The following is a 16,098-nucleotide window of genomic DNA, read 5'->3' as shown; positions in this document are numbered from 1 at the left end:
TTAAAATCAGCACATTTACTGTATTTATATATTTTTTTCCACTTTATAAGTCATTTATTAGCCAGGAGAAAAAAATAGTTGTATATCATTAAAATGCAATATAATTACATTCTTCCTGATTAACAGTAAATACACTAAGAATTCTTTGGTTTTTGTCAGGTTGGGCTGCTGGACTGTGTTCCATTGGGATCAGCCAATCTGACTCCACATCAGGAAAAAGATATTGAAGTAGCACGCTGTGGGGCTTTGGCGCTCTGGAGCTGTAGCAAAAGCACCAAAAATAAAGAAGCAATTCGTAGAGCTGGAGGCATTCCATTGCTGGCTCGGTTGCTAAAGTCCCCACATGCAAACATGTTAACACCCGTGGTGGGGACATTACAAGAGTGTGCATCCGAGGTAAGCCAAATAACTACTTAGGCTATGTGTACACTTATGGCAGCATGTAGAGTACTGGCACTACATGTGTAGGTACCGCGGTGCCAGGACAGGCAGGAAGCCTGCCTTAGTAGACCCACTGTGCCGCTGACCGGGAGCCCGCGCCCCAATCCGCTGCCCCAGCCCTGAGCCCCCCCAAACCCAGAGCCCCATCCTGAACCCCAAAGCTGTCATCTCCAGCCCCATCCCAGAGCCTGCACTCTCATCCCAGAGCCCTCACCCCCTGCACCCCAATCCCCTGCCCCAGCCCTGAGCCCCCAAACCCGGAGCCCCCTCCTTGCACCCCAAACTCCCTTAGGGAGGAAAATGTGGGAATTCAAAATATGTATAAGGCTACTAGTGGATCAATGGACAGGAGGATGATCCCATCACAACACAAGTTAAATAGTTTACATTATGCATGTGCTTTATACAAAACAGCATCTTATCAGTCTCAGGAGGAGTAAAGGAAAGTATATGATTTGCTTCAAAATTTCCATTACAGATTGTACTGTCTTGATGTATCCAGGTTTTAAAAACTGCCAAACTTTGAGCTGTTTTGCTGTGGGTTTAAAATGTCTGTCTAAATAAAATATGGTCAGGAAGATTGCTCTAATGGTCAGAACTTAATAATATGCATTTTACAACTTTAAAATGACTTTTCTTTCTTTAAAAAAAATGGGCCAAATTCTGCTCTCGTGTACATTGGTGCAATACATTGGTATTTCAGTGCCATTTTATTAGTGTACCTGAGAGCATAATTTGGTCCTGTGTTTAAGTATAGTAAGTATCTTATTTAAACCAATGAAAGCCAGGAAATTCAAAGTTAAGACTGACACACCCTGGTTTTAATTCACCTTGTAGTTCCTAACTTTGAATTTCCTGACTTTTGTCACTTTTCAGACCTTAACATTTAAAAATAGTGGTTTATATTTAAAATGGACAAGGTATTTTAGCTCTATATAGTAATATGGAACTATATAGAGAATTGCTATTATAATAAGCACAGAATTCTTACAAGCATACTATTAAAATTACACACAAAAACTACATTAGTAGATCATTAAAGTTGCAAAGTCATGAGCACATGATTTCATATTATTTTTTCTACAGGAATTCAGTGCACAGTTGATGGAAAGTGCTCAATTACTCAGCAGCTATTCAATATTTAGTTTTATTCTCATTGTTCAATGTATGGCCTTAGGCCTTATATACTGCACACTGTTCAAACCCTGCTGTGAAGACAAAATTATTACTTTCCTCATGGTCTTAGAACTATAGTAGCTGAGTGCTTCATAAATATTAATTAATTTTTCTTCATAAATAATCTGTGAGGTGAGGGGGTGGTATTACCGCTATTTTACAAAGGGGAGCGGAGACACAGCAATATTAAGATCAAAAGTATCAACTAATTATGGGTGCCCAATTTGGGACACATATGACCCGATTTTTCTGAGTACTTACCAATATATAGCACTTACATGTGCAAAGCATAGTTCTCATTGACTTCACTTTCCAATTGTGAGTGCTCTGCAAATCAGACCCCAGATTATTAAATTGGACATCCAGAAAATGAGGAATATACACAATTAGTGATCATCTCTGAAAAGTTTGGTTTCAGTGACGTGCTTAGCATCACATAAGAACTCTGTGGCAGAGGTAGGGATAGAATCCAATTCTCCAGGGCAGCATTCAGCTGCTTTTACCACGAGAACCTCCTTTCTCTTTCTGTAATCCCCTGTTTCATTTTCTACATACTTTCCAAATTATGCAATAAATGTGGCAGGGGTCCTATGGAAAACAGCTTCCTTCACTACTCAACCCTGGTCCATTTTGTGCACTTCATGAGGCAAGGATGCTGTGGAAAAATAGTATATGACCTTGTAATTAAAGACTGTATCATAATGCTAAGCACAAGGGGGCCAAATTAAGGAACCTCTCTGAACAAAGGCCACCTTTCTGCCACATTTCAAGTCCCTGCTCTACAGCATGAGAGCACTAGATATTTTCAAAGAAAGGTTGCGAGAATTTTTTAACATGGGCAAAACAGCTTATTTTCCCCTAGCCTTTTCTTGGGAATAGCTGAACCATTTTGGTTAAAATTTTCAAAAAAAAAAAAAAAAAAGAAAAGAAAAGAAAAAAGCCAGAGGCTCCTTGCATCCAAACAGTTAAAGTTCGGCAAAGTTATAAGCAAGTGAAAACAGGGTCTTGTAATGGGAAGTGTTGGGCAGCCTTCACATAGGCAGGGCAACCAGCCTTACTTATAAGGAGGGAAACAGTAGCTCTATTCCAGGGGTAGGCAACCTATGGCACGCGTGCCAAAGGCGGCACGCAAGCTGATTTTCAGTGGCACTCACACTGCCCGGGTCCTGGCCACCAGTCTGGGGGGCTCTACATTTTAATTTAATTTTAAATGAAGCTTCTTAAACATTTTAAAAACCTTATTTACTTTACATACAACAATAGTTTAGTTATATATTATAGACTTATAGAAAGAGACCTTCTAAAAACATTAAAATGTATTACTGGCACGCGAAACCTTAAATTAGAGTGAATAAATGAAGACTCGGCACACCACTTCTGAAAGATTGCCGACCCCTGCTCTATTCTTATGTGATTTTGTTACTTAAAAAAATTCACACGGAAGAGAGCCTTGAAAAATATTTGACTCAAACAGGAATAAACTATTTTAAAGTAAATCTCTTGAATGTCTTCCAGAGCCATGGAAGTTTGACAACATGTATTTATGATTGGCGTGGGTCATGCATGCCCCATCCCCTTTTGGGATGGGGCAAAGGTCATTATAGCCCCATGGCCAAGTCTACACGACCTCTCTGGATCTCAGAGTAGTGCAGCCTAGTGGCCAGAGTCAGTAGAGCCGCCCCCCTGTGCAGCCTAGCGGCCAGAGAGTTAGTCAGATTGGTGACTCATGCTTAAACTCATATGCTTAAAGTTACTCACATGCACAAATCTTTGCAGGATTAGGAGCTACATTAATAGTGCAGTAGTTTTTAGGATGACAACAATCTTATTTATTTGTTGATATATGTAACTAAAAATGTAACTTGCATTCATAGCCAAGTTACAGACTTGCAATCAAGACAGAGAGGATGATTGAAAACCTTGTGAAAAATCTGAGTGGTGAAAATGAGGAACTTCAGATGCATTGTGCCAGTGCTATCTTTAAGGTAAATGTGTGATTTTAATTATCAGATCATTTAATGCTAGTGTTTCTGTTTGTTTTCATGCAGTACATACTATAAAGTTCTCTTATATATGTGGTATAGTAAAGTTCTACTTGAAGAAAATATGGGTGGTTCTGTGGTTTAAATTTTCTGAGTTTTTTCTATTTAACATCTAAAGAGATTTATCTGTAATGTAATGATTAGTTATTTTATCCCTAAGAATAATCATAGTATGCTGATATGTCACAATTCTGCTCTGACATACGGTTGCCAGGTGTCCGGCACTGCCAACTGGGCCGTTAAAATTCCGGTCGGCGGAGCAGCAGGGGCCTGTGGCTAAGGCAAGTTCCCTGCCTGTCCTAGCTCCACGTGGCTCCCCAGAAGCGGCTGCCCAGCTCCTTGCAGCCCCTAGGTGCATGGCTGGCCAAGGAGGCTCTGCGCACTGCCCCCGCCCCGAGTGTCGGCTCTGAAGCTCCCATTTGGCCAGGAACCACAATCAATGGGAGCTGCGGGGGCGGAGCCTGCATGCGCGAGGGCAGTGTGCAGAGCCCGGAGTCCCATCCCGCACCCAAACTCCCTCCCATAGCCTGCACCCCCGCAACACCCCAACACCCTACCCCAGCCCCAGAGCCCACTCCTGCACCCCAAACTCCTCATCCCCAGTCCCACCCTAGAGCCCACACCCCCAGGTGGAACCCGCTCCCCCTCCCACACTCTGAACCCCTGACCCAGCCTGGAGCACTCTACTGCACCCTGAACCCCTCATTTCTGGCCCCACCTGGAGTCTGCACCCCCAGCCCAGAGCCCACCTACTGTTCTCGAACATTTGAGATTATGATTTCATGACCTGTTTGCATTTCAAAATTGTCACTTTGTAAAATAGTTGGATCTTCTAACAGCTGGCTGTTATTTTGTCATATTAAGTAAGATGGTGATGTAGCAGGAAACAGACCCAAATTCTGTAACTGGTTCTGTATGTGGAGTCCCCTTTGCCCCTGCACAACCCCCTGATATCAGATTCAGCCTGTGCAGAGCCAGTTGCAGTTTTGAGGCCTAAATAGATGTATCTTAATAATGTATCTTAATAATATCGGTGCAGTGTTAACCTCAAGTTTTATAAATATCAGGTACAAAACTAACAGACAATGTTTGCATCCAGAATTTGAGCACTCAATACTGGTTGATTTCAGTAAGAATTGTGTGCGTTCAATACCCTGTAGGATCAGATCCCTCGAAAGCAATTAAGATAGCAATGGTGTAATTCTGGCTGAGAAGGTAGTTTTCATTCTAAGCTTCTATTTTCAATACTTTATATCTTCCCTGATAATGACTTTCTGAGCTGAAAGATTTTCTATTTGTCTTAAGATCAGTATTATTTTTTGTGGGGGAGGGTAAAGTAAAAAATATCCATTCATCATTGGAGTGTTTTAAAAAACTGTTTTTCATCATTTATGAAACATTTTCAGATTTTGTTGCTGCTGTTCCTTGCCAGGCTTAAAATGGCTTAATGGTTTGGAATTAAAATTCCAAACTTTGCCTGTATTGTAATAAAAAAATGTGTGGTATGTAGTAATGAGGAATAAATGCTTTTTAAGTATGAACAATTAATTAATGAAAAATAGCATATGTTCAGTGTTTTATTTTTGTTTGCAATTTAAGGGCCAATTTTTTAGAAATGGAAGCCTGAAATCTACAGACAAATATACATAACAACATGCATTCGTAATTGCACATACAGTAGTTCACTGCACTAGTCTTTTGTGTGCACACATACCCATTTGCAATTTGCTTGCACAGTTGTGTTAATTGCACACACGTTTTCTGTGTATGCGTTTTGTGCAAGGACCTGTGCCTTTGTTTTCTGAACATTTGTCTGAATTGTTCTCTATTGTTATGTACAGTTCTGAACCCTCATTCCTTTATTAATTTTGTAATATGAATTAAATTAGAAAATATATTTTGAAAATATTTTAGTAAATAAAATAATTACATAAAGTTCCCTATCAGTTGGTATCAGTCACTGTGGTAATACACCAGACTTCCTGGGCCGTTGTTTTATACATTTTAAATATTCTGTATATTTAATTTGTTGTGTAGTGTGCAGAAGATGAGGAGACACGTGACCTAGTTAGGCATCATGGAGGCCTACAACCACTTGCTACTCTTCTCAGTAACTCTGAAAATAAAGAACTGTTAGCAGCAGTGACAGGAGCAATCTGGAAGTGTGCAATCAGCAGAGAAAATGTGACCAAGTATGGGTAACAACTTAATTTTATCAAATATATGTATTCTATTAGTATCTTTTTATTTTATGGGCTCATTTTGTCTTAAACATGGGTACATAGTAACATCACTAAAGTAACCTTTATTTGCCCCCATATTCTATCTGGTGTTGGCCCAACTATAACCACTTGGGCAGGTTATTACTATTTACAGCATAAATAATCTGCATTTGTGGGTGATATGCAATTGCCATTGCCAGATTAGAAGGGTGTGCACACAAATTCATGGGCCTACGCCCTGACTTCTAATGCATCTCCTCCCACCCTGAACCTAAGGGCAGCAGTTCCCATCGCAGAAGTGGCCTGTCTGTGGGTTTTGTGGGTTCCCCACATTTTACCCAAGCCTTTTGATTTTCTGTTATACATCATTTATAGTTTCCTTCTCTATTGATATTTTTGAAATTGTTTGGCTGTTTCTTTATTGTCTTGTGCTGTTAATATATTTCTTCTTCGAGTGCTTGCTCATATCCATTCCAGTTAGGTGTGTGCGCGCCGTGTGCACGATCGTCGGAGAAATTTCTACCCTAGCAACACCCGGTGGGTCGGCTGTGGAGCCCCCTGGAGTGGCGCCTTCATGGCGCTGGATATATACCCCAGCCGACCCAGCGCCCCCTCAGTTCCTTCTTACCGCCCCTGACGGTCGTTGGAACTGTGGAGCGTGGCATAGCTGTTCTCCACTCTCCCTAGCTTACCCTTCTGAAGTTACGTGTAGATAGTTGTGTTATAGTGTTAGATTCTGTAGATAGTGATTTATTTTACTTTGTTGTAGTTGTAAGTAGTTAGCGGGGGTGAAGGGGGTTGTTCTTCCCCCCTTATTCCCCCCGGCGCACAGCCGGGCTCATGCCCAAGGCTCCTGGTTTTAAGCAGTGCGCGTCCTGCGCGAAGCCTATGCCGACCAGTGACCCGCACAACTCCTGTTTGAAGTGCCTCGGAGAATCCCACCAGGCAGATAAGTGCCAGATCTGCAAGGCCTTTAAACCTAGAACTCGAAAGGAGCGGGACTTTAGGCTTCGGCAGCTCCTGATGGAGGCGACACTTAGCCTGGATCCTCCCTCGGCGCGCCCAGCCCTGGCACCGAGCGCCTCGGTACGCAGCGCCCCGGCGGCGCCTACCGGCACTGCAGACAAGTCCGCACGGCACCGGCCGACTTCGGCACCGCGGCCGCCTCAAGGTACTCGGCGCCGGTCTCTTTCTCCGGGCCACAAGAAAGCCCGTAAGGCGCAGGACACTGCTGCCCTGAAGACGCCGGCTCCCCCGGTGCCGGGGGTAGAGCCACGTCTGCCTTTGGACCGCCCAAAGCAAGGGCCAACAGCACCGTCGACTCCGGCACCGAGGCCGTTGAGTCCGGTGCGGATTGAATCTCCACCTCGGTCGGTGGTGGAGCCTTGTCTGCCTTCCACCCCGGAGACGTTTGCAACGGCGAGGGACCTTATTGCCCTCACGGAGTCGGCACCGCCTCTACTTCCGGCACCGCCGGCACCCCGCGCAGTGCAATCCAGGGGCAAGCCTGCCCTGGTGCGCCCACCGTCTCCGGCCGTGGACTCTCGGCACCGCTCCAGGTCCCGGAGTGGGTCCCGACGCCGCTCGCAGTCCCGGCGCCGACTATCACCTCGGCACCGGTCGTACTCGCGGCCAAGATCTTCGTCGCGGCACCGGTCTACCTCTCAGCACCGGCGCGGCCACCGGTACCGATCGGGATCCCGGTGGAGTTCTCGGCACCGGTATGAGCACCGCTCGACCTCCAGGGGCCACTCCCGGTACCAGATTTCGTCGCGGTCGTCGTCCCGCTCAAGATCCGGGTCTCGGCACCGACGCCGCTACCGGCACCGATCTCGATCCCGGTACCGCTCACCGGCACCGCGCAGGGACCGATCCCCTTATGACCGGCACCGATCGGCACCGTCCCATCAGGAGCCGGTTGCATCGCGCTCAGCACCGCCTTGGCCGTCGAGATCAGCATCTCGCTCCTCTGAGGGGGCCTCTAGATCGGCCTACCCTCCTCAGGGGCAGGCGGCTTCGGCGGATTTCGGCCATTGGCAGGAGACGGCCGAGGACCCTGCACAGGGACCTGCGCACTGGTCCTTTTGGACTCCGTGGGCCTACCATCAAGCGCAGGGGGCTCCACCATCTGCCTCCCGCTCGGCACGTTCCGAGCCCAGGGCCCCGGAGGCCACCGTCTCCCGCCCCCCCCCTGGGGGCATGGAGGCTCCAGTGCCCACACCTGCGGAGGCCCTGGACCCGGGGACAGGCGATGCCCAGCTCCATGAACACCTGGAGCAGGATCCGCCATTGGACCCCTTGCCACCGGAGGCATCCTCCTCCTCCTCCCCCGATGAGGTGGTGGCGGGTACATCCGCCTTGGGCCCGCCCCCTATAGATCTTCGGGCCCACCAGGACCTGTTGCGCCGGCTGGCTCGCAATATGGACCTCCAGGCGGAGGAGATTGTGGAGGTGCAGGACCCGGTAGTGAGCATCCTCTCCGCGGATGCCCCATCCAGAGTGGCGTTACCACTCATACGGACTATCCAAAACAATGCCAATACGATCTGGCAAACTCCGGCCTCCATTCCACCCACAGCCAGAGGGGTGGAAAGAAAGTACTTTGTTCCTTCTAAGGACGATGAGTACCTGTATACCCATCCCCAGCCATGCTCACTGGTCGTGTCGTCAGTGAACGCACGAGAGCGCCACGGCCAGCAGGCTGCAGCGCCCAAATCGAAGGACGCTAAGCGCTTCGATTTGTTTGGACGCAAGGTTTATTCGGCTGGGGGGTTACAACTTAGAGCGGCCAACCAACAGGCGCTCTTAAGCCGATATAATTATAACTCATGGGCATCGATGGGGAAGTTTAAAGAACTGGTTCCCCAAGATTCCAGGGAAGAGTTCGGGGCCTTGGTAGAGGAGGGTAAGAAGGTGGCACGTACCTCCTTACAGGCCTCCTTGGATATCGCGGACTCGGCCGCTAGAACTTTGGCCTCGGGCATAGCCATGCGGCGAATCTCCTGGCTCCAGGTGTCAGGCTTGCCGCCAGAATTGCAGCAAACCCTGCAGGACTTACCCTTTGAGGGCCAGGGCCTGTTTTCAGAAAAGACTGACTCTCGGCTCCAGAGCCTTAAGGACTCAAGGACGATTATGCGCTCCCTGGGGATGCATGTCCCAGGGCCCCAGCGCAGGCCCTTCAGACCACAGCCTCAGAGGTTCTACCCTCCCCCGCCTCGTCCGAGACAGGACTTTGCCAGAAGGCGGGGTCGGGGTGGTAGGCGTAGGTCGACTGGCCCTCAACCGGCCCAAAACCAGGGACCGCCTAGGCCACCTTCAGCCCCTAGGCAGAACTTTTGAAGGTGCGGTCGAGGACGGCACCTCAGCCAGCACACAGGATCCAACTCCCCCCTTCCGGGATCGCCTCTCCCGTTTCCACCGTGCTTGGTCCCTTATAACCTCGGACCGTTGGGTCCTTCGCACGGTGGAGAGGGGATACGCTCTCCAGTTTTCCTCGCCCTCCCCCCTCCCACTCCCCCTCCCCGTCCCTCTTCAGGGACCCTTCTCACGAGCAACTCCTTACACAGGAGGTTTTTGGGCTCCTCTCTATCGGGGCCATAGAGGAGGTTCCATCAGAGTTAAGGGGCAGGGGGTTTTACTCCCGCTACTTCCTGATCCCCAAGTCAAAAGGGGGTCTACGTCCCATCTTAGACCTGCGCGGACTCAACAAATTCATAGTAAAGTTGAAGTTCCGCATGGTATCATTGGGGACCATTATCCCTTCCCTGGATCCTGGGGACTGGTTCGCCGCCCTCGACATGAAGGACGCATATTTTCACATAGCAATCTATCCGCCGCACAGGCGTTTTCTGCGATTTGTAGTAAACAAGGTGCACTACCAATTCGCAGTCCTTCCCTTTGGCTTGTCCTCGGCTCCCAGAGTGTTCACAAAGTGTGTGGCGGTCGTCGCGGCATACCTTCGTCGACAAGGGATACAGGTGTTCCCGTATTTAGACGACTGGCTGATACGCGGCCGCACCGGAGACCAAGTTCAAGCTCATGTCCACATAGTGACACAAACTTTCCACGAGCTGGGCATTCTACTCAACAGAGAGAAGTCCACGCTAGTGCCAACCCAGAGGATAGAATTTATTGGAGCAATCCTAGACTCCAGATGTGCCCGAGCCATTCTACCAGACAACCGCTTTCATACCATCACAAGCGTCATTCAAGGGCTCAGGACCTTTCCGATTACCACAATACGGTCATGCCTCGCCCTGTTAGGTCACATGGCCTCCTGTACTTACGTAACCAGGCATGCCAGACTGCGACTTCGCCCACTTCAGGCCTGGGTATCATCGGTATACCGTCCTCATCGAGACAACCTAAACATGGTGGTCACGGTTCCGAACTCGGTCCTGGCCTCCCTCACCTGGTGGTTGGATCGCCGGGTGGTTTGTGCAGGAGTGCCGTTTCATGCCCCGCAGCCCTCCCTACACCTGGTCACGGACGCTTCATCTCTAGGATGGGGCACTCACCTCGGGGAGCACCATACCCAGGGCCTGTGGACCGCACCCCAACTCGCCCTGCACATCAACGTTCGCGAGCTGATGGCGGTGCGCCTGGCTTGCCAGGCCTTTCTCAATCTCCTACAGGGCCGTTGCGTGTTGGTTCTCACGGACAACACCACGGCCATGTTTTACATCAACAAGCAAGGCGGAGCCCACTCATCTCTCCTATGCCAAGAGGCCATTCGCCTGTGGGACTTCTGCATCGCCCACTCGATACATCTCACGGCATCGTTCCTTCCTGGAGTCCAGAATACGCTGGCGGACCGTCTCAGCAGGTCCTTCCAGACGCACGAGTGGTCAATTCGTCCAGACGTCATCTATTCCATCTTCCAGAGGTGGGGATTTCCCCAGGTCGACCTGTTTGCATCTCGAGCCAACAGGAAGTGCCACGCATTCTGCTCCCTACCAGGGCGAGCGCTGGGCTCTCTATCGGACGCGTTCCTACTAACCTGGAAAGGCCACCTGTGCTATGCTTTCCCTCCATTTCCACTGGTCCACAGAGTACTGCTCAAGATCTGCAGAGACCAGGCACGGGTAATTCTCGTCGCTCCAGCTTGGCCGAGACAGCACTGGTACACCACACTGTTGGAACTGTCGGTTCAAACACCGATCACGCTTCCGTTATGTCCCGATCTCATCTCTCAGGACCACGGCCGGCTGTGTCACCCAGATCTGCAATCGCTCCACCTCACAGCGTGGATGTTCCATGGCTGAATCGGACAGAGCGGCAATGCTCGCAATCTGTCCAGCAGATTCTGCTGGGAAGTAGGAAGCCCTCGACACGGTCCACTTACTTAGCCAAGTGGAAGCATTTCTCCTGTTGGTGTGAGCAACGAGCTACGTCTCCCTTGCAGGCGCCTATTCCTCTCATACTGGAATATCTCCTGTCCCTAAGACAGCAGGACTTGGCGATATCTTCAATCAGGGTTCACCTCGCCGCTATTTCGGCGTTCCACCCAGGAGAACTCGCGTCCTCGGTCTTCTCTAACCTGATGGTCGTTAGATTCCTCAAGGGCTTAGACCGGCTGTACCCACAGCAACTCCAGCCGGTTCCGACGTGGGACCTCAACCTCGTTCTCTCCAGGCTCACAGGGCCTCCGTTTGAACCATTGGCGACCTGTTCGCTCCTGTACTTATCCTGGAAGACAGCCTTCCTCGTAGCCATCACCTCAGCACGGCGCGTTTCTGAACTCAGAGCGCTCACGTCCGAACCCCCATACACGGTGTTCCACAAGGACAAGGTGCAGCTTTGCCCCCACCCTGCCTTTCTTCCAAAGGTGGTCTCTCCTTTCCATGTGAACCAGGATATATTTCTCCCAGTCTTCCATCCAAAGCCACACGCTACTCGTCAAGACCAGCGTTTGCATTCTTTGGATGTACGCAGGGCCCTGGCTTTCTATATTGACCGTACAAAGCCATTTCGGAAGACGACACAACTCTTTGTTGCGGTAGCCGACCGGATGAAAGGCTCACCGGTCTCCTCGCAGTGCCTGTCCTCTTGGATCACGTCCTGTATTCGTGCTTGTTACGACCTAGCCGGTGTCCCGACTCCGCGCCTCACCGCTCACTCCACGAGGGCCCAGGCCTCCTCGACTGCCTTCCTGGCTCAGGTCCCGATCCAGGACATTTGTAGAGCTGCAGTTTGGTCTTCCGTACACACATTCGCTGCTCACTATGCGCTGGTGCAACAATCCAGAGACGATGCTGCTTTCGGGTCAGCGGTTCTGCGCACAGCGATGTCTCACTCCGACCCCGCCACCTAGGTGGGGCTTGGGAGTCACCTAACTGGAATGGATATGAGCAAGCACTCGAAGAAGAAAAGACGGTTACTCACCGTTGTAACTGTTGTTCTTCGAGATGTGTTGCTCATATCCATTCCACACCCGCCCCCCTTCCCCACTGTCGGAGTAGCCGGCAAGAAGGAACTGAGGGGGCGCTGGGTCGGCTGGGGTATATATCCAGCGCCATGAAGGCGCCACTCCAGGGGGCTCCACAGCCGACCCACCGGGTGTTGCTAGGGTAGAAATTTCTCCGACGATCGTGCACGCGGCGCGCACACACCTAACTGGAATGGATATGAGCAACACATCTCGAAGAACAACAGTTACAACGGTGAGTAACCGTCTTTTTCTCTTGGAGAAACATTACCCTGTTCAAGAGGAACAGAGAACTAGGAACATTTCCCTAGGAGGCTAGCTATGCTAATTGCATTGTTATTGTAATACACACCAAGTTCTGAAGGTCATCTTTCAAGAAAATAATCCTAACCCTTCTGCCTGAACTTCAAAGATTCTGTTATTTTTCACAAACAAACAAACAAACAAACAAACAAAAACAGATGCACAGCATAATTCTTTATGTACCTCGTCCCTGGAAAGTAGTGAGCACCCTTCACTTGTATGGACTTCAGTAGAAACCTTCTCAGCTATAGGGAAAGCAGAGAGAACAACTCTGGAGAAAGAAAACAGAATAAGAATTGATATGAAGAGATACACAGGCTACGATGTCAATCAAAGTAAGTACTGTAGTATAATTATCAAATAAGACACAGGTTAGATTCAGCCTGATGTATCTTGTTCTTGTTGCCATGCTGTATTCTGGAAAGTTTATGAAAGAAAAATAATGGTTCTTCTTCTAGTGATTGCACATGGCCATGCCACTGTAGGTGTGTGCGTGCCTCATACACTGTTGTTGGAGATTTTTCCCATTAGGGCAGTGTGAGTGCCCTCTGGTGCTTTGCACCACTGCATGCAAGAATAAAGGGCCACACTGCCCCCAACCACCTCAGTTCCTTTCTACGTCAGTGATGGTTATTGGAGCTGTGATCTTTGCATTTGCAAGTCTTCCATCTCTTCTTGTATATATGATACCTATCATGTTAGTTAAGCCTAAAGTAGTGTATTTTGTAAATAGTGACTAAAGTAAGTTTAGTTTAGTTCTTAGTGAAGCTTGGTCTCTGGTGCCTGTTTGGGTAACAGGCCCGGTACCAGACTTGTGTTGCATTCTCCCAGTTTCAAGGCCTGTTAGTCCTGAGGCAAACTTATGCCAGTGAGCGACCCTCACCCCAGCTGCTTTAAATGTCTGGGGGAAGTGAATGTAGGTGATAAATATCACATTTGTAGAGGATTCAAACTTTGTTCTAAAAAGGACAGAGCTGCCAGGCTCAAGTACTTACTCCTGGAGCCTGCCCTTCGCCTTCCATTGGAACCATGTCACTCGGAACAGGTACTGAGCATGTCTGAGTCTGTCAGGAGTGCTCTGCCCGTTCTAGCTGCATCTATAAGCAGATGGTCCTCACTGGTACCAAAGAAAAGACTTCATAAGTCCTCAAAGGACTCAGTATTGTGGGCCTTTGAAATCTGCAGGCAAGGCACCAATTGGAGGCAAGGACACTGAGGGCATGCGAAGAAGAGGCACCCCCCCAGATAAAGCCCGCATGCAAAGAGGGATTGTTGACTCTGGAGTCCAGGAAGGGCCCACTAAGACCAATCCCAGGACTGGTGCAGCTTGCAGTACCACAGAGTCAGGAGCCTTTGCTGGTGCTGTCTACATGTGAAGTGTTCAAGGCAGCTCAGGAACTTCTGAACTTGTCAGCACTGGATTCACCCACAGTGCAGGATTCCTGCCTGGTACTGGTATCAGATGTGTTAGATCCTTTGATGCCATGTCCAGCCCTGGTGCACCATTCAGTACTTGTGGCTGCTACTGTTGCTGCGTCTCAGCGATTTCCAGCGATTCGAGGAGGAAGCTCGCGGTGATTTCGCTAGTGCCTCCATCACCAGACTTGCAGCCAGTCTCCCCGATACTGATGGGGGTCAGCTCCCTTGTGGCCAGAGGAAACGGACTCACCTTCCTCACTGGACTCTGAGATTGGCTTCTACGCTTCCAGAACTGAGCAACACCAGCACCCCAGTGGGGTGCATATCCACCATGGTTCAGATCCCAACCCAGTGACCAATGGCCAGCGCCTTTGTGGGTGCCACCTCCATATCAATGGCCCTTTTAGAGTCCTTGGGGTTTCTGCCCATGCTCTACGACATCCCCACTCCCTTCCTGCCCTCCCACATTGAGTAGGCCCCGGGACACTTGCAACAGGGCTACCATTCCCCCCTCTCTGGGTACTGGGACCATTACCAGAGAAGGAGAGTTGCTTACTTGGGACTGTCCTGTGCAAAAGTTGGATGAGGGACATCCTCAACAGCCACTAGCCTCTTAGTCTTTGCCGTTATTTCTATCCTTCCTTCTTGCCCCCCCTTCCTCCTCCCTCTTCAGGGACCACTCTCACAAGAACGTGCTACTACAGGAGGTCCAGTCTCTCTTCCTAATAGGGGCCATAGAAGAAGTTCCCGTGTCTTTCCAAGGAAAGGGATTTTATTCCTAATACTTCCTAATCCCAAAGGCAAAGGGGGGGCTTCAGTTCTATTTAAGATCTAAGACAACTAAACAATTTTCTGAAGAAAACCAAATTCCTAATGGTTACTCTTGCTTCTCTTATACCCTCTTTAAAGACTGGGGACTTGTATGCTGCTCTTGACTTAATGGGTGCTTACTTCCATGTGGCAATTCATTGGAGCCACAGAAGGTTCCTCAGATTCATGGTCAATGAATCCCACTATCAATTCACAGTTCTGCCTTTCAGCCTCTCAGCAGCTCCTCGCATGTTCAAACAGTGCATGCTGGTAGTAGAGGCATTCCTGCGAAGGTCGGAAATCCATGTGTTCCCTTATCTGGATGACTGGCTAGTGAGAGGACGATCCAGGTCTCAAGTACTCTCCAGCATAGCCACTACCCAATCAGCCTTTCACACACTAGAGCTCCTAATCAATACAGAAAAATCTGTCCTGATCTGATTCAAAGAACAGAATTCATTGGGGTGGTCCTGGATTCTGCACTGACCAGAGCATTCCTGCCGCAGCATAGATTCCAAGCAATGTGGCTCAGTGCATTAGATCTAAAGATGCATCCTCTCACCATGATTTGAAACTGCCTCAAACTTCTAGGGCACATGGTGGAGTGCACTTACGTGGTCCAACATGCCAGACTGCATTTCAGATGACTGCAGAGTTGGTTCACCTCAGTGTATTCTCTGGCCCACCATCATATGGACGGAGTGATTCACCTGCTGGATTCTTGTCCTAAAATGGTGGATTGATCTATCGAATGTTTGTGCAGGAGTCCCCTTTGCTTCTCAACAGACACTCAGTTTAATCATGGATGCATCAGATCTAGATTGAGGAGCTCACTTAGGCTCCCTTCAAACTTAGGGGCTTTCGTCTTCCCAAGATCCAAGTCTTCATATAAATATCTGGGAGCTGCAGGCCATCCATTTGGTTTACATGGCATTCCTCCTGTATATCACAGGGAAGAATTTGTTAGTTCTCACAGACAACACAGCAGCTGTGTTTTATGTAAACAAACAGGTGAGAGCCCGATAGACAAAGTTATGCCAAGAGGTGATCTCTCTTTGGAACTTCTGCATAGCCAGGTCCATCAACCTGAAACTGGCTTATCTTCCAGAGGTTCAAAATACTTTGGCAGACTGCCTGAGAAAATAATCTGCAAGTCACCATGAGTGGTCCCTGCATCCAGATGTGTCCAGGGCCATTTTCCAGTGCTGGGAACCTCTCCAGGTGGACCTATTTGCAAGAAAAGAAAACAAAAAATGTC

General features: G+C 49.0%; 1 protein-coding gene across 1 annotated transcript in view; it reads left to right on the top strand.

Moving 5' to 3' along the window:
• ODAD2 (outer dynein arm docking complex subunit 2) overlaps window positions 1-16,098 on the top strand; it is a 169,671-nt gene that overhangs the window by 71,820 nt on the left and 81,753 nt on the right. The window contains exons 12-14 of the mRNA XM_065399867.1: window positions 160-396; window positions 3,492-3,602; window positions 5,697-5,851. Coding sequence (XP_065255939.1) covers window positions 160-396; window positions 3,492-3,602; window positions 5,697-5,851 — 503 coding nt within the window. The remainder of the gene's footprint in view (window positions 1-159; window positions 397-3,491; window positions 3,603-5,696; window positions 5,852-16,098) is intronic.

The sequence above is a fragment of the Emys orbicularis genome, chromosome 2 (genome assembly GCF_028017835.1).
Source record: "Emys orbicularis isolate rEmyOrb1 chromosome 2, rEmyOrb1.hap1, whole genome shotgun sequence".
Taxonomy (NCBI): Eukaryota; Metazoa; Chordata; order Testudines; family Emydidae; genus Emys; species Emys orbicularis.
Note: the sequence above shows the minus strand (reverse complement) of the source record. Positions and strands in the feature narration are given on the sequence as shown.